The 23705-nt window shown below is 45.8% G+C and overlaps 1 protein-coding gene across 1 annotated transcript; it reads right to left on the bottom strand.

The window, feature by feature from the left end:
* Positions 1-7043: 7043 nt before the first annotated feature.
* On the bottom strand, positions 7044-23486 carry LOC126473914 (ice-structuring glycoprotein-like). Its single transcript, XM_050101263.1, has 2 exons — positions 23443-23486; positions 7044-8802 (listed from the first exon to the last, which is right to left on the bottom strand). The coding sequence occupies exons 1-2, from the start codon at positions 23464-23466 to the stop codon at positions 7186-7188; spliced, it is 1641 nt and encodes a 546-aa protein (XP_049957220.1). The 5' UTR covers positions 23467-23486; the 3' UTR covers positions 7044-7185.
* Between the last annotated feature and the right edge of the window lie 219 nt (positions 23487-23705).

Below are 23705 nucleotides of genomic sequence, written 5' to 3' on the forward strand. Positions count from 1 at the left end.
TTCTATAGTCTTCTTGTCTAAACTACTTATCGCCCATGTTTCACTTCCATTCATGGCTACACTCCAAACAAATACTTTCAGAAAATACTTCCTGTTACTGAAATCTATACTCGATGTTAACAAATTTCTCTTCTGCAGAAACGCTTTTCTTGTTATGGCCAGTCTACATTTGATATCCTCTCTATTTTGACCATCATCAGTTATTTTGCCCCCCAAATAGCAAAACTCATCTTTTACTTTAAGTATCTCATTTCCTAATCTAATTCCCTCTACATCACGTGATTTAATTCGACTAAATTCCACTATCCTCGTTTGGCTTTTGGTGTTGTTTATCTTATATCCTCCTTTCAAGACACTGTCCATTCCATTCAACTGCTCTTCCAGGTCCTTTGCTGCCTCTGGCAGAATAAAAATGTCGTCGGCAAACCTCAAAGTTTTTATTTCTTCTCCATGTATTTTAATTCCTATTCCGAATTTTTCTTTTGTTTCCTTTACTGCTTGCTCAATATACAGACTGAACAACATCTGTGACAGGCCAGAACCCTGCCTCACCCCCTTCTCAACCGCTGCTTCACTTTCATGCCCCTGGACTCATAACTGCCATCTTGTTTCTGCACAGATCGTAAGTAACCCTCCGCTCCCTGTACTTTATCCCTGCCACCTTCAGAATTTGAAAGAGAGTGTCCCAGTCAACATTGTCACAAGCTTTCTCTAAGCCTACAAATGCTACAATCGTAGGTTTGTCTTTCCTTAATCTACCTTCTAAGATAAGTCGTAGGGTCAGTATCGCCTCGTGTGTTCCAACATTTCTACGGAATCCAAAGCGATCTTCCCGAAGTCGGCATTCTACCAGTTTTTCCATTCGTCTGTAAAGAATTCGCGTTAGTATTTTGCAACTGTGACTTGTTAAACTGATAGCTCGGTAATTTTCTCACCTGTTCAAATGGCTCTGATCACTATGGGACTTAACATCTGAGGACATCAGTTCCCTGGAACTTACAACTACTTAAACGTAATTATCCTAAGGAAATCACACACACCCATGTCCGAAGCAGGATTCGAACCTGCGACCGTGGCAGTATCGCTGTTCCGGAGTGAAGCGCCTAGAACCGCTCGGCCACCGCGGCCGGCTTCACACCTGTCAGCAGTTCTAATGGAAAAGTGTTTACTCTCTGAGCCTTGTCTCGACTTAGGTCCTTCAGTGCTCTGTCAAATTCTTTGTGTACTATCATATCTCCCATTTCATCTTCATCTACGTCCTCTTCCATTTCCATAATATTGCCCTTGTATAGACCCTCTACATACTCCTTCCACCTTTCTGCTTTCCTTGTTTTCTCAGGACTGGTTTTCTACCTGAGCTCTTGATAGTCATGTGGGTGGTTCTCTTTTCACCGAAGGTGTCTTTAATTTTCCTGTAGGGAGTATCTATCATAGCCTTACTGGTATATGCGTCTACATTCTTACCTTTGTCCCCTAGCCGCCCCTGCTTCGCCATTTTGCCCTTCCTGTCGATCTCATTTTTGAGACGTTTGTACTCCTTCTCGCCTGCTTCATTTACTGAATTTTTATATTTTCTCCTTTTATCAATTACATTAAATATCTCTTCAGTTACCCAATGATTTCTATTAGACGTCGTCTTTCTTCCTACTTCATCCTCTGCTGCCTTCAATATTTCATCACTCAAAGCTAACCATTCTTCTTCTGCTCTATTTCGTTCCCCTGTTCTTGTCAATAGTTCCCTATTGCTCTCTCTGAAACTCTCTACAATCTCTGGTTCTATCAGTTTATCCATGTCCCATTTCCTTAAATTCTTACCTTTTTGCCGTTTCTTCAGTTTCAACCTACAGTTCATAGCCAATAAATTGTAGACAGAGTCCCTGGAAATCCACATTTGCCCCTGGAAATGTCTTACAATTTAAAACTTGGGAGTATCAAAACACTTATTAGTGCACTGTAATACAGAGTGTGTCAACCCTTCGCTTTTACGGTGACTTGAACTCTCCTGGGGACACTTTCAATGAGGCTTTTCAGTGTATGAAGAGGAATGAGCCGAAACCAGAGAAGGAAGTAGTGTGGACAATGGGATCTCTAGCGAAGTTGAAGTTTTAATTGATTCCAAATGTGGTTCAGGCAAGGATTCCACTCAGGCCAGTTTATTCAGGAATGTTGTTGTCCACAAGCCATTGCCTTAAATATGCTGCTCTATGGCAAGATTCATTATCAGGCTGTTACATATAATCATCATCCCCGAACGGTTCCTCTACTGTATGGCGTACACAATGCTGCAAAGTGTTTTCATATCCGTCGGCATTTAGCGTTTTCCTCAGCGAAGTACGGGGTCCACATCCTAAACCACGAAAAACAATCCCGTACCCCAACACCATCACCACCGTAACCGCACTTCACTGTCCGCACTACACATGATGGCAGGTAACGTTCTCCGGGCTTTCGCCAAACCCAAATCCTTCCATCAGACTCCCGAAAAATCCAGCGTGATCGACATATCACCCCAAATCACTTGTTTGCAATTATCAGACTGTCCAGTGTGGTCAATCATTAGACCATTTCATGCGTCTCATGGCACACTGACTACAGAAATACAAGGCTTATGAGGCCCTTTTTAACTCTCTACGCGCAGTTATTGTAGTAGCTGGATTGCCGGTGGAACACATGCTAATCGCGAGGGTCTACTGGGGTCCTGTGTGGCGTTCGATATGACTCTCACGAGTCCATCGGTTCCATATTCGCCTTACAGAAAAAGGATCCTGACGAAGTTTGCAGCAATATCATGGAATGACTAACTGTTATTGCAAAAGGCCACGATCCTGCCGATATTGAATTCCGATTCCTGCTGCTATGTTTTTCTCCTTCTTATGCAATCTAGTCACACATAACTAACATTCAGATGCCGTTTCTGAACGAGTAACTCGAGGCAAAATCTTTCTTTGGACACAGAATGTTGATGACGTTACCGCTACTTACTTTGCGAGGCTGCGCTGTAATATTAATCATTTGCGTATTCAAACGTACAATATGCTTCATGCCAGGTCGACACTAGCTGTATGCCGCTTTCATGGTGATCCAATTTTAATTGGCAGCAGCGTAATTTACTTTTAATACAAAGATGCCATTTTGACCTATAGAGCCTCCGAATTCGGCCACTACGATATCATCGATCCTGTAAAGTCTCAGTTAAAGTTATACTCCTGGGCATTAAACTGCCCTGCAAACATGCAGGAGTGCGAGAATAAAAACTGGCGACACCGAAGTACACCACAAAATATCCTATCAGATAGGAGCCCAATCTGTGGCACTAAGCTCGCGTTACCAAGACTTAACAAGATAGGCGTTAAGTGACATACCACTAATACCACTAAAAAAAGGCTGTAAGCCCGTTGCATCTCACCATGTTCTAAGGTTTCACGCAATCTTAACATAGATCCATAAAAAAACAAAATCCATAAACATACAAAATACTTATGATTACGTTGACAAAAGTCTCTTTTACTTTCTGCAAGATTTCCTGAAAATTACTTAACTGGAAGAAGCAGAGTCGTATGTACGCAAACTGGAGAGGAGTCGGGCCAAGGTAGAAATTGTTGCGAGCCATAAGTTAACATAAATTTTGTACATATTCTCAGCTTGACGGATCATCCTCATGTTCTGACCACAGTAGGCAATGCTGTGTAATGAATATCTACGTGTATATTTCGCAAGCCACCTTAACATTCTGCACACCAATAAGATGTCGCTTTGCGAAGGCCTCTTCTCGTGCACACTCCACACTACCTTCTTGGTCTTTCCTTCGTTGTCCTTGAAAAAATTCTGTAAAATTTGTGGTTATAAGACGAGTCACTTTTGGCGCTCGAGGTGTGTGTCCAATTGATGACCTCTTTTGTGGAGAGTTAGTTAGTTAGCTGGTTGCGTGTTCCATTGATCAATTGCACGGTACGGTAGCCGTTGTGATGTGGAACGTGTCAAGCGCACAAGCAATGCACATATGAAACAAGATTTTTTAATATACACTCCTGGAAATGGAAAAAAGAACACATTGACACCGGTGTGTCAGACCCACCATACTTGCTCCGGACACTGCGAGAGGGCTGTACAAGCAATGATCACACGCACGGCACAGCGGACACACCAGGAACCGCGGTGTTGGCCGTCGAATGGCGCTAGCTGCGCAGCATTTGTGCACCACCGCCGTCAGTGTCAGCCAGTTTGCCGTGGCATACGGAGCTCCATCGCAGTCTTTAACACTGGTAGCATGCCGCGACAGCGTGGACGTGAACCGTATGTGCAGTTGACGGACTTTGAGCGAGGGCGTATAGTGGGCATGCGGGAGGCCGGGTGGACGTACCGCCGAATTGCTCAACACGTGGGGCGTGAGGTCTCCACAGTACATCGATGTTGTCGCCAGTGGTCGGCGGAAGGTGCACGTGCCCGTCGACCTGGGACCGGACCGCAGCGACACACGGATGCACGACAAGACCGTAGGATCCTACGCAGTGCCGTAGGGGACCGCACCGCCACTTCCCAGCAAATTAGGGACACTGTTGCTCCTGGGGTATCGGCGAGGACCATTCGCAACCGTCTCCATGAAGCTGGGCTACGGTCCCGCACACCGTTAGGCCGTCTTCCGCTCACGCTCCAACATCGTGCAACCCGCCTTCAGTGGTGTCGCGACAGGCGTGAATGGAGGGACGAATGGAGACGTGTCGTCTTCAGCGATGAGAGTCGCTTCTGCCTTGGTGCCAATGATGGTCGTATGCGTGTTTGGCGCCGTGCAGGTGAGCGCCACAATCAGGACTGCATACGACCGAGGCACACAGGGCCAACACCCGGCATCATGGTGTGGGGAGCGATCTCCTACACTGGCCGTACACCACTGGTGATCGTCGAGGGGACACTGAATAGTGCACGGTACATCCAAACCGTCATCGAACCCATCGTTCTACCATTCCTAGACCGGCAAGGGAACTTGCTGTTCCAACATGACAATGCACGTCCGCATGTATCCCGTGCCACCCAACGTGCTCTAGAAGGTGTAAGTCAACTACCCTGGCCAGCAAGATCTCCGGATCTGTCCCCCATTGAGCATGTTTGGGACTGGATGAAGCGTCGTCTCACGCGGTCTGCACGTCCAGCACGAACGCTGGTCCAACTGAGGCGCCAGGTGGAAATGGCATGGCAAGCCGTTCCACAGGACTACATCCAGCATCTCTACGATCGTCTCCATGGGAGAATAGCAGCCTGCATTGCTGCGAAAGGTGGATATACACTGTACTAGTGCCGACATTGTGCATGCTCTGTTGCCTGTGTCTATGTGCCTGTGGTTCTGTCAGTGTGATCATGTGATGTATCTGACCCCAGGAATGTGTTAATAAAGTTTCCCCTTCCTGGGACAATGAATTCACGGTGTTCTTATTTCAATTTCCAGGAGTGTATATATATATATTACAATACAGAGTTAAAGATTAATATTTCTATTATTTACCCCATTCCCTCAAATGGCGCAAAATGCATATGCTATCTTTATGGATTTATTTATACCTGTTCAAGAACTCATCTATGGTATGAGGGAGTTGTCACGGAGATATGATTTCAATTTATTTTTGGAAGCTATTACTGCTGTCTGTCAGACATTTTATTTCATCTGGTAGTTTGTCCAAAATTTTTATGGAAGCATATTTTACCCCTTTCTGTGCCAAAGATAGGTAAAGGACAGTCTAAGTCTTTCTTTTTTCTGGTATTATAACCATGAAGGCCACTGTTGTTTTTAAACTGGTCCATGTTTTTGAGAACAAATTTCATTAGTGAGTAAATGTACTGTGAGGCTGTAGTAAGAATTCCAAATGTTTTAAAAAGATGCCTACAAGATGTAGAGAGGATACTACCAGCTGTTCTCCGACACTGGTCTTGAAAATCAATCTGCATTCTTCGTCACGAAATATTTTGTACAAAACGGAAGAATTTAAGCTTACAGCAACCAATGGATGTCAAAAAACTCTTCCGATAAAATTTTTCCAGTCTGATCTTTGTCATTTGGTAGCTCCCATAATCCACGACAACGCTTGGCCTTTGCACAATGTCAGTCTTTTTTCCTCATGAAATATGTCATGGATTGTCTGAGCGTCATGTCGTCTTTCCATCTGATGAACATGTCCTTGTTTCTGTGCTCTGTTATGTATTTGCCCTTCTTTCCTTTTCACACTGTCTAGGAACTTCTTCATGTCTCGACGACAATGTCTGTGTTCTTACTTTTTCGTTTGTCAACCACATCCGGACTAGTGAATAAGCTGTCGAAATAAGTACAATTACTCTATCTGATCAAATCGGGAGGAAGTGAGGTGTTTTCTCTTCAGGGTAATGACTGGCATAATTTGTGTCGTTATCAAATTATCTGTATCTTGTCTGACTACAAGGAGTATTAAACAATATCATTAACACCTGCCAACTTGAAAAAACTTGTTCAAATAGCTCTGAGCACTATGGGACTTACCTTCTGAGGTCATCAGTCCCCTAGAACTTAGAACTACTTAAACGTAATTAACCTAAGGACCGCATACACATCCATGTCCGAGGCAGGATTCGAACCTGCGACCGTAGCGGTCACGCGTTTCCAGACTGTAGCGCCTAGAACCGCTCGGCCACTTCGGCCGGCGCCAACTTGAAACTCGTCATTCCAATTAGGTACAAGACAAAAAAAAATTGCTGCAAACTGATACGTCCATCGAACCCAATGAAAACCAGCAGCTGTGGAAAAAATGGAAATGATCGTTTAGCGTCATTGGCCCGGAGGCCCCTTGTAGGGCAGGTCCGGCCGCCTTGGTGCAGGTCTTATTGCATTCGACGCCACACTGGCCGACCTGCATGCCGGATGGGGATGTAATGATGATGAAGACAGCACAACACCCAGTCCCTGGGCAGAGAAAATCCCCGACCCAGCCGGGAATCGAACCCGGGCCCGTAGGACGGCACCCCGTCACCCTGACCACTCAGCTGACCCATTTAACGGGTTAAGACAGGGTAAAAGACATGTATTCTGTGAGAGCAAACAATCAATGTGTTTTTATTGAAAAGTACAGAAGGAAAAGTATTTACACAGAGGAATGTTTGGCGTCTCGAAGTTAATATAACTTATAAAGCGGGGTAACATAGTTATTGTTAATCGTCGACGGCGGTTTAAGCGTGTCCTACTGGCAGATTGGTGGCTGCAACCCTGAAGCCCAGGGTGTCGGCGTGGTACTTGACGCTCTGCACCAGGCCGTGCCCGTCAACGTAGGAGTAGCCACCGACAGTCGAGCCGTCGACGGCGCGGCTCTCCGTCTTGACAGAATTACTGTCGGCGTACCCGTAGGTGTACTGGCCGAGTCCGTCCTGGACGCGGTACTGGCTGGAGGCCGTCACTGGAAGAACGGCGGCGGCAGCGGGGGCGGGAGCCGCGGCGTGAGCAGCGACGACAGCGGGGGCGTGTGCAGCGACCACTGCAGGGGCGGCAGCTGCGGCGGCGGCGTTAGCAGCTGCGGCGGCGTTGGCAGCGTTCACAGCTGCAGCGGCATTGGCGGCGTTGACGGCGTTGGCAGCGTTCACAGCTGCAGCTGCATTGGCGGCACGTGCAGCTGCGGCGGCGTGGGCGGCGTTGGCAGCGTTGGCGGCGTTGGCGGCGTTCACAGCTGCAGCGGCATTGGCGGCGTGAGCAGCTGCAGCTGCGTTGGCGACGGCCACAGCGGGGGCGGCTGCCACAGCCGGGGCAACGGGCAGAGCCGGGCCGGCAACGACGGCCGGAGCGGCGGCAGCGTACGCCACGGCAGGACCTGCAGGTACCACCTGAGCAGGGTGGCCAGCGGCGGCCGCGTAGGAGAAGCTACGGAAGGGCGGGTTCGTGATGGTGGTGGAGCCGGGGGCGGTGGCGACGACGGGGCCTGCCGGGACGACGGCCGCGGCTGGGGCGGCGTAGGCGAGGGGGGCGGCGTGGGCGACGGGGGCGGCAGCCACCAGCCCTGCGGCTCCCAGATAGCCGGGGCTGCGCTTCCTGCGGCCCAGCAGGTGCGCCTTGGCCGCGAGGTGAGGGTCGATAGCGACAGCGGCAGCCACGGCAGTCTGAGGACTAGCGGGGACTACCTGCGGTGGGTGGAGGGAGGCGGTGCTGAAGGAATATGCACTGGTGCCGGGCACTGTGACCACTGTTGACCCGGGGGAGGCGGCGACGACGGCGGGGGCGGCGACGACGGCGGGGGCGTGGGCGGCGTACGCCACAGGCGCTCCGAAGATTCCTCTCTTCTTGCGGCCCAGCAGGTGTGCCTTGGCCACGAGGTGTGCGGCGGCAGCGGCGGAAGCTGGAGCTGGAGCGGCGGCGACGACGGCGGGGGCGGTGGCGAGTACTGCGGGGGTGGCGTGAGCAGCGACGATGGGCGCGGGCGCGGGCGCAGCTACCACGGCAGGAGCGGCGGGGCCGACCGGCAGGTTGGTGGCGGCCACGCGGAAGCCGTTTACGGGGTCGGAGGCGTACTGGGCGCTCTGCACGATATTGTTGGCGTCCACGTAGGAGTAGGCGCCGGCCACGACGCCGTCGGGCGTGCGCACCTCCTGCTTGGCAGAGGGGCCGCCGTTGTAGCCGTACGCGTAGCCGCCGAGCTCGTCCTGGGCGTGGTACTGGGTCGAGATGGACGGCGGGATGACGGCGGCCGTGGGCACTGTCACTCGGACGGCAGCGGGGGCGGCGGCGACCACCGCCGGGGCGGCGGCCCCGAGGAAGCCGGGCTCCGCCGAGGCTGCGGCCACGGCGCACGACAGGGCAACCTGCGCACAGTTTGATGGGTATATGTTATTATAAATAATAAAAGGAGCCAATAAAACAGAGAGTGCACACAAATCCCAAGTGCCAGAATACAGAACTGATGAATCGTCGAGTTTTTACATAAATACTTGTTGTTAAACACTATTTTAGTGTAGAGCATTAAGACATTATGCTGGTTCGTCTGTTGCTCGTTGGAACACTACGCCACTACCTGTTCCTCGTGTCATATCAAATCCTAACAGCGCAGTGGTTTGAAGGTTTGAGTCCTCCCTCGGGCATCTCTGTGTCCTTAGCGTAAGTTGGTTTGGGTTATATTCAGTAGTATGTAAGCTTAGGGACCGATGACCTCAGCAGTTTGGTCCCATAGAACTCATCACAAATTTTAAAAAAAATTCAACTGAAGAGAGATCTAACATATGGCACCTCTTCAGCATGTCCTCGCAAGTTCCTCTGTACTCACAGAGTCACGCCTACCTTATAAGATCTGTGATTTGTCTAAGTATTTAATTTAATTAGTATTTCTGACATACCTTATGCAGACTACATATAGGATGCTGTCATCTCAACCATCGTCTTCTGTTAAGCGGTGACCACTACACATCTCTGCTCTCACTGTAACTCACCGCTGCTGGTGAGCCACTTTCTAACCCAGTATCAGTTTTTTTTATCTCCTTACTCTTCAATCTGCGTTTCTCATCTGACCTACGCTAGGTTATAACAGGTGCATCAAGGGCTCTAGAACGCGTGCTCCTCTGTACTCGCCAGAGATCCGCAGCGGAAAACGGCTCTGAGCGGTATGGGACTTAACATCTGAGGTCATCAGTCCCCTAGACTTAGAACTACTTATACCTAACTAACCTAAGGACATCACACACACCCATGCCCGAGGCAGGATTCGAACCTGCGACCGTAGCGGTCACGCGGTTCCAGACTGAAGCGCCTAGAACCGCTCGGCCACAACGGCTGGCCCAATGAATAACAAGACAGACAGATTAATTTTTAGAATTTATATACCTAAAAGGAACGTTGATGTAAGTGGCGAATTAAAGTTGTAAGGCTACACTCTAAAACTAAGGACAGTTTGCAGAAGTTCGAAAACATATTGGAGAATAGATGACAAGAAATACTGATGAAACAAGTAATAAATTGAAAAAAATCATAATTCAGAACCATCAAGTGATGCTGATGGATAATTCTTAATTAACTGCCAGTTGCGATCATAAAGCCGTTATATCTCGTCAGAAAGCTAAACGGTACACAGCTCAGAATATTGATTAGCAATAGCAATACTCATTATTGTTGGCAGCACTAACGAAGGGTAGTTTTTATTTGATTTGATGGCACAGCAACAATTTTCTCATCCTAGCTAATGGACATAATTTAAAATGCCAGATAGTAGTTATATGGTCGAAACCAGCAATTAATGAAGATACATTTTAAGAGCAGCTCTGAAACATGACCTTTTTTAAAATACATGAGAATTGAAAGGCACCACCTTTACAAATTCTAGTAGTAATAAAATGGGGGCCAAACTGAAAAAAAGATTAACAGACCGATAAAAAGCCAAATGGAATAAAGAAGGAATACGATTTCAGTCTAATACAGTAAGTGGAGAAGAACAGCAATAAAGACGAAGTAGACATTAAAATTTGAAACTCCTTTCAAGAGACAACATTTCGTCATAAGGTAGTACAAATTTGAGAGTGACACCTATATACCGGTTCATTTTTTCGTGGATGTATTGCAAACACTTTGAGTGGTTGTGTCAACTATTAATAAAATTAAGCTCTTCACCGTTCACTCGCAGGTGATAATAGATATCTGACCTCCGTATCACCTAACGGTACTGATCAGCCACTGAGCTGCTCACTGGTTGAACGTCTAGTCACAGTGGTAAAACTATCTCATACAACTCTATTCAGTAGTGTCTAACGGAGGTGCCAGTACTTCAGCACGAACTCTTTGTGAACTAACCAGTCAAAGTTAATGATGTACTAGTCACACACCAACCTCAAATACCACAGATGATATTCACTGCCGGCCGCTGTGACCGAGCGGTTCTAGGCGCTTCAGTCCGGGACCGTGCTGCTGCTACGGTCGTTTGTTCGAATACTGCCTCGGACACGGATGTGTGTGAAGTCCTTAGGTTAGTTAGGTATTAGTAGTTCTAAGTCTAGGAGACTGATGACCTCAGAAGTTAAGTCCCATAGTGCTTGGAGCCATTTGAATTTGATATTCACATCAATCTCTAAACGTAACTCCCGACGAAACCTCCGTCTAACATCAATTCTCTCCATAGCAATTTGGACGCCTGAGGCGAACTAGTTGCCCATAAGCTCTATTCACCTGGTTGTACCATCACACCTTGGGTCTATAACTACTGTCAGAACAATGCAGAACAAAGTAGAGGCATTCAGATACTGTCTCAGTGGTTTCAACCCCTAAATGGATACATTAAATGTGGTTGCATTTATGTGTCTATTGAGGACTGAAGAAGGCTGTCCGTCAACTATTTCCATTACCGGCAACTGACGAGTCGTGACACAACTGTAGACATGGTCTCGCTTCCGACACCTACACTAAACGTTTAAGCGGTCCGTACGTAACCAGGTATCGTGCTAAATATACAGACATACGATAGGCTATCCTGTTTTGTGACAGAATAATCCATCGCCACAGGAAAAAGGGAAAATCATTTATTTTCCATTAAGTTTTTAAACATCCTGCACTTTTTATGTACTACTGTAATACGTACATCATTTTGTTCCACAAAATCTGTTCAAACTAGGCGAGTAACAACGAATCATTTAGATATTCTTGTTTCATGGCCCAGTTTATCGTGTTAATACTCACGAGTAAGTGACAATTCGTTTACCTTCCGAGCCAGTATCGAAATATTTAAGTTACATTACAACTCAACGTCACTGAGTAATTATTCACTAGTGAAGCGTGGGTATCATAGTTACCAATACAAAAGTATTAAAACTCATCCTATTCGACTTCATCTTTTAATGAGACCGGTTTCGTTCGTGATCCGTGACGACTACAAATCAACATTCTAACTGAAATTTATTAGTTATGTATTCTGTCTATATTTTAACATCATTCTCTAATGTTATAATTCAAGCGATATTTGAAGAGATCGTAGATCTTATATTCATAATTTCTGATAAGTACGTCTCAGGATATTAGTCATATTCATTTTTTTTTTTTTTGTTAAAAGCTTTTTAGAGTAGCTTCTTATTGGTTTCTGGTACCGAACTGATTGAAGCAAATTTTCCGAATTTTTGTAGCATTATTAATCGCGGCTACGTACGTAATCAGTAGATTAGTACATTTGTTTGTATACCATATCTTCATCAATGAAATTTTAAAATATTCCATTATTCTTGTCACGGATACAAATATAATAACATTTTTCCTAATATAATTAACGCATTCCTAAAACTTCTTACCGACATTGCACGTCCACGTTGTACCTCACTTACAGAAAAACTGAACAAACCATCAGCAAACAAATATGTTTCATAAACAACCCCGTTCGTCAAACGTATTACATTCACGTCCAACAGCCTACAAGGAAACAGACAGAAGAGGCCCTCCCACTTCAGAGAGAAGCTATTACGGCACGTGCTATCAACATCATCTCATGTATTACCACGTTTATCGCCGTCTCGACAGCTGAGTAAGATGTTGCCGACCTTGGTACAGTCATTACAGATATATTATGAAAGACTGCTTCGTAATGTACTTGAGGGAAAAGAAACAGCGAGCCGCATTGTTCAGACACGCCCAGCAACCACTTGCGAGGAAGGAAGCGAGATCTAGAGGACGTTTAACTGTTCTCTCCGTCCCAAGAAATCTGCTGTGGGTGGGGAATCTGACCTTTTCCCTATTGGTCAACCCGTTTGTCATGTGATAAATTATCTCGATCTCGTTAGTACCGTACATTCCTGTTTCCCTGCGTTGTTAAAGAACTTTACAATGGGCTCTGGATGATTATCTTACGTCAGACCGAGTTTTATATCCTAAAACGTGTTATGGCTCTTACATATTTATTCTAGAGCGGGAAAGCTTCAACAACAGCTTTTCTTTTTGTTACGGAATGCTAATAATGATGCTGGACAATGATAAAGCAATATTTCTGCGGGAATTACAATGCGAACAGAGTCAGTGACAGTCAGTCCTTAATGTAGCGTATAACAACTAACTGTTGGAGTTATTGGTCAGGATATAGATTAAAAAACTAGTCAGAGAGAAAAGTGTTAGAAATCAGTTCAAAGGAAAAGAACAACTTCCTAAACATCAAAACCGCTGCCAACTTCTGGCACTGTATTTAAGAAAGAAATTTCTTGGAGCATAGTTTTCTTTGGGAATGGAACGTGTGTATTAGGAAAACTGGAAGTGGCGAAACCGGAAGAAATTGAAATGTTGCACTATAGAAACATGTTAAAAATTAGATGGAGAACGTACTATGTAAAGAAGTACGAGAAAGCATAGGACAGGACAGCTGTCCATGAAATACTTTTTACACTAGAAGGTACATTTTAGTTTATCTGGTAAGGCATCGAGAAAATTAACGTACTACAGGCTGAAGTTCCAGAGGGAAAATATTGTAGTGCAAAAAAAAAAAAAAAAAAAAAAAAAAAAGACTATAAAACACAAAACATTTTGTTTGCTCAAGTTGTTGAGTGTACTGTGTATCCAGACATAAAATGATTAGCATAATATGTGCTCAAGGTGACTGACATGAAATAATCCGATAGACTGGGAATCTGAAGAAAACTTGTTCAAGTGTACCTTATATCTGAGACACGTCTTCGACTAAAGCAACACTTGTTTTACTTTCAAACTCAGTCGGCTACGGTGGCAGGTTCGAATCCTGCCGCGGGAATGGATGTGTGTGATGTCCTTAGGTTAGTTAGGTTTAAGTAGTTCTAGGTCCTAGGGGACTGATGACCGCAGAAGTTAAGTCCCATAGTGCTCAGAGCCATTTGAACTTCGTTCCCATAGCTCCCCATAAATATCAAAAGTGGAGCTTTTTCACCCTTGTTTCTCTCTTTTATACGAAACAATATCATTGAACCTACGTAAAACGGGCCTAGAACCTTCGTAAAGATTATTAACAATTCAGTTCACTGAAAGAGTCGAAAGTGATAGATTAATTAAAAGAGGAAAAGCTTAGCCACAAGAAGGGCCATGACACTGGGGACGGCATCTATTAATGCAAAGGGTAGTCGTAAAGTTTTAATTATCACTTCGAAAAAGTAAAGTTACATAATTAATATTTTGCTTATTTTCAATAACTTGCAGTCCTGATACACAATGAATTCCTCGTTTCACAGTATCTTAGAACGATTTTTTTAAGCCTATTGAGCATCACTCAAAATTCTGAATATTTTTCGTTTATTACTTGCAAATGAGGGCCCAGTAGGGTGAATGGCTGCAGCGTGTGATACCTGGGATCTTAACCTACTTAACCGTATAGATGGTTTCAAAAAGGCGATCCCACCGCTGGGGATCTCTCCTTGTTGGTACAGATTAGCGTGTCAAAGGACTTCTCTTTTAACTTTGGTGCCCAGCTGTTAAGACAGAAATCATTTGGATTAAGTTCTTTTATCTGAAATTCTAACAAAAAATGGAAATGAGTGTATGGCATCGTTAGCCGGGAGGCCCCTACTCGGGGAAGTTCGGCCTCCAAGCGCAAGTCTTATTTCACTCGACGCCATATTGGGCGACTTCCGCGCCGGTGATGAGGATGAAATGATGATGAGGACGACACAACACCCAGTCCACGAGCGGAGAAAATCTCCAACCCGGCCGGGAATTGAAACCAGGCACGCTTGCGTGGGAGGCGAACACGTTACCACCCAGCTAAGCAGGCGGACCCGAAATTCTGATGATGGGATGTGACCAAAGTGCGCAAATAAAACGGAAAACACTGGTGATATAACGTTCGCCGTATTCATGTAGGGGTGACACAAGCCTCCTATCTGATTTTATGTCGCAAGTTACATTGAAAAACTGATGACGTAAAAGTACAGGCGTTAGTCCGCAAATGCACATAGCTCCATTCCCAGCGAATACCGGCCGGCCGGGGTGGCTGAGCGGTTCTAGGCGCTACAGTCTGGAACCGCACGACCGCTACAGTCGCAGGTTCGAATCCTGCCTCGGGCATGGATGTGTGTGATGTCCTTAGGTCAGTTAGGTTTAAGTAGTTCTAAGTTCTAGGGGACTAATGACCTCAGAAGTTAAGTCCCATAGTGCTTAGAGCCGTTTAAACCATTTGAACCAGCGAATACCTGACTTTCCATTTACGCGTGCAGCACGCTGATATTCTCCTGCAAATCTCGCAGGTAGACCGTTCCTGTAGATTCATCTCCTGCAGATCTAGTAGTACTTAATCCCCTATTGCCCTCTCCACACACCGTACGTTAGCCTGCGGAACATACACAGTCCAGTCACGTCAATGCGACCACCGCCTACGTTCGATGTCAAGGTGCAAGAATCGCTCACAGATGGCAGGTGTCAACACTAGCAGAGGATGGTATGTAAAGCGAAAGGGACGCGGAAAGCAGTAGAGTCACTGTCATAATGTGAAAGCCGAGCGATTTATCTGACGTCCAGACTGGCATGGCCATTGGCTTCCGGGCGAAGGGTGGAAGCATTTTCTAAACGGCTGAGTCTTTAAACTGATCAGATGACATAGCTGTTAAAGTATACCGGGAATGGCAAAATGGCCCCACAGGCCATACACGACAGGGGTGAACGGCGGATGCGGAGATGAGTACGGGCGAATAGACGTGCGACTGTTGAGCAACTAATCGCCTAGATGACTCAAGGGGGTACCAACAGTGTCTCCTCGAGGACGTTTCAGCAGACATTGCTGCTTAAGGGCTCCTGCAGCGGGAGCCTGGTTCATATGCTGATTGTTAATAAAATTTTCTCGGGCTTCCAGCCGCGTCACATGGTTAAAATCCCACAAGCTTTCGAGCGTGCTCTCCTCAGTCATTGTCAAGTGATAAGACTGACGTAGCACTTGACAATGACTGAGGAGAGCTCTGTCGAAAGCTCGTGGGATTTTAACCACCTGACGCTGCTGGAAGCCCGAGAAAACTTTATTAATTCATATCGCCGCGAAACCATGCATTCATACATGCTGACTGCTATTCATCGGCTCGAATTTGCACGCCAATACCGTAACTGGACGTCCACAAAGTGCTGTCAGGTGGTTTTTTTCAGATGAATCACGTTTTATGCTCTATAGGATTCAAAGCTAATACCTTGCAACAATTGTCGGAAGGATCCAGGCCGGAGTGAGGGAACGTCATGGTCTGGGAAATGTTTCCGTGGCATTCCCTGGGTGGTCTCGTCATTCTAGAAGGCACAATGGATGAACAGAAGTATTCATCTATTCTTGGGGACCATTTCCATCCCTATGTGCAGATTTTTTTCCTAGGCATGAGGGACAGTGCAACGTCTTACACAGCTCACAGTGTGCCTTTGTGGTTCAAAGAGCAGCAGGGTGAGTTTACGGTACTCACCTGGGCACCAAACTCCTCATATTTAAACCAAATCGAGAATCTGTGGGGCTGTCGGGCTGTTCCAGCTATGGATAATCAAAACGAGAAATCTTGGGCAGCCGGGCACGGCACTGAAATCGGCATGGTTCACATCCTTGTCGATAACTTCTAGAACGTCATTGATTGTCTTCCTGCACGTATCGCAGCAGTTCTGCTCTGCAAAAGGTGGTTACTCAGGTGTTTGACAAGCGGTCACGTTAACGTGACTGGAAAGTGTAGATACGGGTCTACTTGCATCTACATCTGCATGTCTACTACGCAAGTCACCGTACGATGTGCAGCAGATGGTACCTGTGGTACCATTATGATTTTCTTCCTTCGCTGTTCCATTCACCCGTGGTGCGTGGGAAGAACGAGTGTCTATAAAGTTCTGCACTTGCTCTAATCTCTCTGGTGTTCTGGTCGTGGTCATTTCGTGGGAGACGTGTGAAAGGAAGTAATGTTGTGCCCGACTCTTCTTGAAACCTCTGTGTGATGCACAACGTATCTCTTGCATAGTCGGCCAGTGAAGTCTGTTGAGTATCTCCATGGCGCCTACGCGCTTACTAATCCATCTCGTGAGGAAACGCACCGCTCTACATTGAATCTTCTCTCTCTCTCTCTCCCTCTGTATCTCTCTCTCTCTCTCTCTCTCTCTCTCTCTCTCTCTCTCTCTCTCTCTTGCGTTAATCGTACTTCCAGACTTATGGACAATACCCAAGAATGGATCGAATAAGTGTTTTCTAGGTCTCTTCTTTCGTGGATCAGCTACATTTCCTTGAGATTGTGCCAATGAATTACCGCTTTGCAACCGCTTTTCCTACTATTTGTTTTAGGTGGCCATTCCACTGCTAGGTATTTGATGGTCAATATCGTTTCAAGAGCTTTTTCACGAATACCGTCACCAAACAAAAATAGATTTTAGTGTATTTACGAGCAACATATTGCATTTATTTGCGTTTAGGGTCACATACCAGTCCCAGTCGAACCTCTGAGGTCATTCTGCATTTCGTTACATTCTTCTGGGTTTGCATCCTGCAAAAAGCCCCACAGGGCTTCAGATGTTATCCGCAAGATCATTTATATTTATTGTAAACAGTAATGTTCCTATAACACTCCCTTGGGAGACTCGAAAAATTACATAGTTAAATCTTCTTTCAGGCATATGAGTTTCAGCTTTATCTACAATAATGATAGAAGAAGAAGAAATGAATTGAAATTTGTGCCAATACTGGAGAGCGTCAGCAATATTGACGATTTAAGAAGCAGAAATCAGGGTGCATGCGTGAATTGAAGTTCGTGTTTGGGAGGGCATTGGACTGGGCTAGTCCGTGCAGCTATTTTTACCTATACTACTATGGTTGTGTAATGGCTAACACATCTGCCTAGTAATCAGGTTCAGGTCCGGCTGGCGGCACAAATTTTTATTTATTTCTTCGGCTTCTATCATTATCCAAAAATCAGCTTTACACCTACTGAGCTTGTCTCATTAGATATAAGGGTATTAATTTCTAACAATATTATGGAAAGGAAAGTCGCTACTCACCATATAGCGGAGATGTGGAGTCGAAGATGGGCACAACAAAAAAACTGTCACAAATAAAGCTTCCAGCCAATCAGGCCTTCGTCAACAATAGACGACGCACACACTCACTCAAGCAAACGCAACTCACACACACGTTTCTGCAATCTCAGGCAACTGAAATCACACTTCAGTTGCCTGAGACTTCAATTGCGTGCGTGAGTTCCGTTTGCTTGTGTGTGTTTGTGTTTGTGTGTGTGTGTGTGTGTGTGTGTGTCGTCTATTGTTGACGAAGGCCTGACTGGCCGAAAGCTTTATTTGTGACAGTCTTTTTGTTGTACCTATCTGCGACTCAAGAATCTCCCCTATATGGTGAGTAGCAACGTTCCTATTCATAACATTGTTACACTCCATCCTGGATTTTCCATTGTTTGGTATTAATTTCTATTTGTAGGAAGGCCTGAATCGAGTCACAAATCTGGCCCGATATTCGATAAACTCCTATTCTGTTCACTAAACGACTGCATTGAATGATGTCATAAAATAGCAGCCCTTGGGGGACGTGTCATCAGTACTCAACTCTTCCGGCCATTAATGTCTACTCCTCCTTCAAATATCTTCTCAGGGCGGACCACCGCAGGAAAAAACATTGGCGGCACGAGACATCTGACTGCAGACTTTCGTGCAACAGTGTGGCCTCTGACAATCAGAATCTCTCTCCACGCAGTGTTAACTAAATGAGTGTTGCAGTTTCTTGTGAATGATCCGAGAACGTCAATAAATGACTCTCATGAATAAATATGCAGGCTGTTAGGGGTACAAGTGCAAATATTACTACTGATGACTGAGTACAGTGCACTGAACAACATTACATCAGTGTTTACTTCATTTACAGACCAATAATTATAGCTATTACAAGTATTATGTTTTTAAGTTGCCTAGTTCCTCCAAGTACGCATGGCAGAAACGAGCCATTAGTGTTTATTTTCCCCTGGGCAGCGCAGATGCGACCGTGCAGAGAACATCAGGTAGCAAATAATTGATGTGTTTACGGGGAGATTGTTAGAAACAGGGAAGAAACAAACAACACATTGAATTGGGGACGTATTAAAGCACCATTGATCACCCTGTATGGACAGGAACGGTGGAGTTAGAATTCCGAGACACATGTACAAGAGAGTACACGAAGTTCGCCAACTGACTCCTTACATCGGTCTGACTTCCCAGTTCTTCGTTAAGACTATTCTTCGTGACTTCACAGGACTGCCACAAAATACAGGGTGTTCATAGTGTCCCTAACCACATCCGTCTTAACGTTAAAGGTAATATAAAAGAGTACACAACAGAAGAAAGAGCAGCTGTTACTGACTTACTGCGTCTGGGACTACGTGAATGCCACTTTGCCTCAGAGATGGATTGGCCGTGCATCGCCAAGACTTTGGGCTCTTGCTCTCTCCGTATACTTTTTCATCTGAGGATTTATCAACTCCGAGGTGTATCAAGCGAAAAATCGGTAATCATCACCAACCGGAAAACAGCAGTGTAGCAGGTGTGGGACTGTGTTTCGGGCTACACGGGAACGGTGGGACTTGTGTTTACACTTGCAGCGTCATCGCGCTAAAATGAACTAAATTTTTACTAACAACAATATGAACAATTTATGTTCATATTGTTTGTAGTCCATTATAAAGTGTTCAAGTGTACAATGGTGAGTGACTTTATGGGCACGTTGTATGACACCATAAGAAATAATGATGATGAGGTCCCATACTCATAGGAGCGAAGGGGACGATGCGGGAAACCCGCACCGCCGTACTAGGCAAGGTCCTAATGGAGGTGGTTTGCCGTTGCCTTCCTCCGACCGTAATGGGGATGAGTGATGATGATGAAGACGACACAACAACACCCAGTCATCTCGAGGCAGGGAAAATCCCTGACCCCGCCGGGAATCGAAGCCGAGACCCCGCTACCGCAAGACCACGAGCTACAGACTAAGAGATAATAGAGTGATAGTAAACAAATAAATAAGGCACTGTGTTTCAGTGCCAGATGAGACCTTTCTGATAGACAAGGCAGCAGCATTCATTTTTTCCACAAGATCTAGAAATTAATACATCCAAGAAACCCTTCCATATACCCTCAGTGCTAAGAATTTAAAATTGTCGCTCCAGCTGACTGTTTGACCACCTTCAGACAATACCATTTCACGTTTACAAGAGTTCCTTGTTAGTTTCATGCCTAGTAGGAACGCTGTGTGATTAAATATACTGCTGGTTTGGGTGATACAGGGTGCAAAATTTATTACACAGAGCTGCCCCCTCTGGCAGTATCAATGGGTCTAACTCGATAGGGCGTCAAGTCGAATTGAGCTTGTCTAACAACTACGAGGGACATGAAAGGGAAGCAGTGGTTGGGAAGGGAGTGAGACAGGTTTGTAGCCTCTCCCCGATGTTATTCAACCTGTATATTGAGCAAGCAGTAAAGAAAACAAAAGAAAAATTCGGAGTAGGTATTAAAATCCTTGGAGACGAAATAAAAACTTTGAGGTTCGCCGATGACATTGTAATTCTGTCAGAGACAGCAAAGGACTTGGAATAGCAGTTAAACGGAATGGACAGTGTCTTGAAAGGAGGATATAAGATGAACATCAACAAAAGCAAAACGATGATAATGGAATGTAGTCGAATTAAGTCGGCTGATCCTCAGGGGATTAGATTAGGAAATGAGACACTTAAAGTAGTAAAGTAGTTTTGCTATTTTGGGAGAAAAATAACAGATGATAGTCGAAGTAAAGAGGATATAAAATGTAGACTGGCAATGGCAAGGAAAGCGTTTCTGAAGAAGAGAAATTTGTTAACATCGAGTATAGATTTAAGTGTCAGGGAGTCATTTCTGAAAGTATTTGTATGGGGTGCAGCCATGTATGGAAGCGAAACGTGGACGATAAATAGTTTGGACAAGAAGAGAATAGAAGCTTTCGAAATGTGGTGCTACAGAAGAGTTCTGAAGATTATATGCATAGATCACGTAACTAATGAGGACCTATTGAACAGAACTGGGGATAAGAGGAGTTTGTGGCACAACTTGACTAGAAGAAGGGATCGGTTGATAGGACATGTTCTGAGGCATCAAGGGATCACCAATGTAGTATTGGATGTCATCGTGGAGGGTAACAATCGTAGAGGGAGACCAAGAGATGAATACACTAAGCGGATTCAGAAGGATGTAGGTTGCAGCAGGTACTGGGAGATGAAGAAGCTTGTACAGGATAGAGTAGCATGGAGAGTTGCGTCAAACCAGTCTCAGGACTGAAGACCATAACAACAACAACAGTAAACAAATAAATAAAGCTTTGTGTTTCAATGCTATAAGAGATCTTTCTGATAGTCAAGACAGCAGCATTTATTTTCTGTACAAGATGTAGAAGGTAATACATCCAATAAACCCTTCCATATCCCCTCAGTGCTAGGAATTTAAAATTGTCGTTCCAGCTAACTGTTTGGCCACCTTCAGACAATAACATTTCACGTTCCTTGTTAGTTGCATGTGTAGTAGGAACACTGTGTGACTAAATTTGTAGCTGGTGTTGGTGATACAGGGTGTAAAATTTAGTACACAGAGCTGCCTGCTCTGGTAGTTACAATGGCTCTAACTCGATAGGGCGTCAAGTCCAATTGAGTTTGTATAACAACTACGTCCTTCCGTGTTGTTTTAACTCTATGCCAGAGTATACTGACAACCGCGTTAGATACTTCATTTACTTTACGTTCCGCGTCTTTCGCAGTAAACCTAGTATCATCTACACAGAGCATATCTATTTGTGTGTAATCTGTCACGTTTAGTGGCAGATGATTGATACATAACAGGAGAAGCAATGGACATTGAACAGACCCCTGTTGAACCCCCCCCCCCCCTTCCCCCCTACTTTACATGGCCCCAATCAGATTCAGATATCTACATCTGCAACTACGTCTACATTTATACTCCACAAGCCACCCAACGGTGTGTGGCGGAGGGCACTTTACATGCCACTGTCATTACCTCCCTTTCCTGTTCCCGTCGCGTATGGCTCACGGGAAGAACGACTGCCGGAAAGCCTCCGTGCACGCTCGAATCTAATTTTACATTCGTGATGTCCTCGGGAGTATAAGTAGGGGGAAGCAATATGTTCCTTACCTCGTCCAGAAGCGCACCCTCTCGAAACCTGGACAGCAAGCTACACCGCGACGCAGAGCGCCTCCCTTGAAGAGTCTGCCACTTGAGCTTGCTAAACATCTCCGTAACGCTATCACGCTTGCCAAATAACCTTGTGACGAAATGCGCCGCTCTTCTTTGGATCTTGTCTACCTCCTCTGTCAACCCGACCTGGTACGGATCCTACACTGATGAGCAATACTCAAGTATAGATCGAACGAGTGTTTCGTAAGCCACCTCCTTTGTTGATGGACTACGTTTTCTAAGGACTCTCCCAATGAATCTCAACCTGACACCCGCCTTACCAACAATTAATTTTATATGATCATTCCACTTCAAATCGTTCCGTACACATACTACCAGATATTTTACAGAAGTAACTGCTACCAGTGTTTGTCCCGCTATCATATAATCATGCAATAAAGGATCCTTCTTTCTATGTATTCGGAATACATTACATTTGTATATGTTAAGGCTCATTTGCCACTCCCTGCACCAAGTGCCTATCCGCTGCAGATCTTCCTGCATTTCGCTGCAGTTTTCTAATGCTGCAACTTCTCTGCATACTACAGCATCATCCGTGAAAAGCCGCACGGAACTTGCGACACTATCTACTAGGTCATTTATATATATTGTGAAAAGCAATGGTCCCATAACACTTCCCTGTGGCAGGTCAGAGGTTACTTTAACCTCTGTAGACGTCTCTCCGTTGAGAACAACATGCTGTGTTCTAGAATGAAATTTTCACTCAACAGCGTAGTGTGCGCTGATATGAAACTTCCTGGCAGATTAAAACTGTGTGCGGGATCGAGACTCGAACTCGGCACCTTTGCCTTTCGCGGGCAAGCGCCCTACCAACTGAGCTACCCAAGCACGACTCACGCCCCGTTCTCACAACTTTACTTCTGCCAGGAGAGCTTCTGTAAAGTTTGGAAGGTAGGAGACGAGGTACTGGCAGAAGTAAAGCTGTGAGGACGGGGCGTGAGTCGTGCTTGGGTAGCCCAGTTGACAGAGCACTTCCCCTCGAAAGCCAAGGGTCCCGAGTTCGAGTCTCGGTCCGGCACACAGTTTCAATCTGCCAGGAAGTTTCATGCTGTGTTCTGTTTGCTAAAAACTCTTCAATCCAGCCACACAGCTGGTCTGATATGGCGTAGGCTCTTACTTTGTTTATCAGGCGACAGTGCGGAACTGTATCGAACGCCTCTTGCTGACACTGGACAACCTTCAGCTTCATACTTTACAGATTCACACACACACACACACACAATCAATGTAATGAGGGTATTGTATAGTTCAGATGCTAATGTCTCAGGTAGGGCGTGAGTACACGCTAGGTCGTCGTAACAGCAGTGGGCGTAACTCACCAACAGGAGAGCCGGAGCGCGCATGTTGACAGTGGAGGGTGGGCGACTGTGCCTCGCCGACTGCCCCACCAGCTTATATACCGGGACGGGCCTGGCCGCCGGCCTTCCTTTCTCCCTCCCCGCGACACTGACCGCGGCGGCGGTGCTCGCATTCCTAGGCAAACGTGCGGTAGCCTCCTCCCACAACCTGCCGTGTCGCCGACCCCTGCCAACAGGACGCCTAGAAACGCCGCAAAGGCCGCCTCCCGTGCGGGTTTCCACTA

This window comes from Schistocerca serialis, chromosome 4 (assembly GCF_023864345.2).
Source record: "Schistocerca serialis cubense isolate TAMUIC-IGC-003099 chromosome 4, iqSchSeri2.2, whole genome shotgun sequence".
Classification (NCBI taxonomy): domain Eukaryota; kingdom Metazoa; phylum Arthropoda; class Insecta; order Orthoptera; family Acrididae; genus Schistocerca; species Schistocerca serialis.

Coding starts and splice junctions, on each gene's coding strand:
- LOC126473914 (XM_050101263.1), bottom strand. CDS start 23,466: ATGCGCGCTCCGGCTCTCCTGTTG. Junction 8,803..23,442: donor GCGCTCCGGCTCTCCTGTTG/GTGAGTTACGCC, acceptor AACTGTGCGCAG/GTTGCCCTGTCGTGCGCCGT.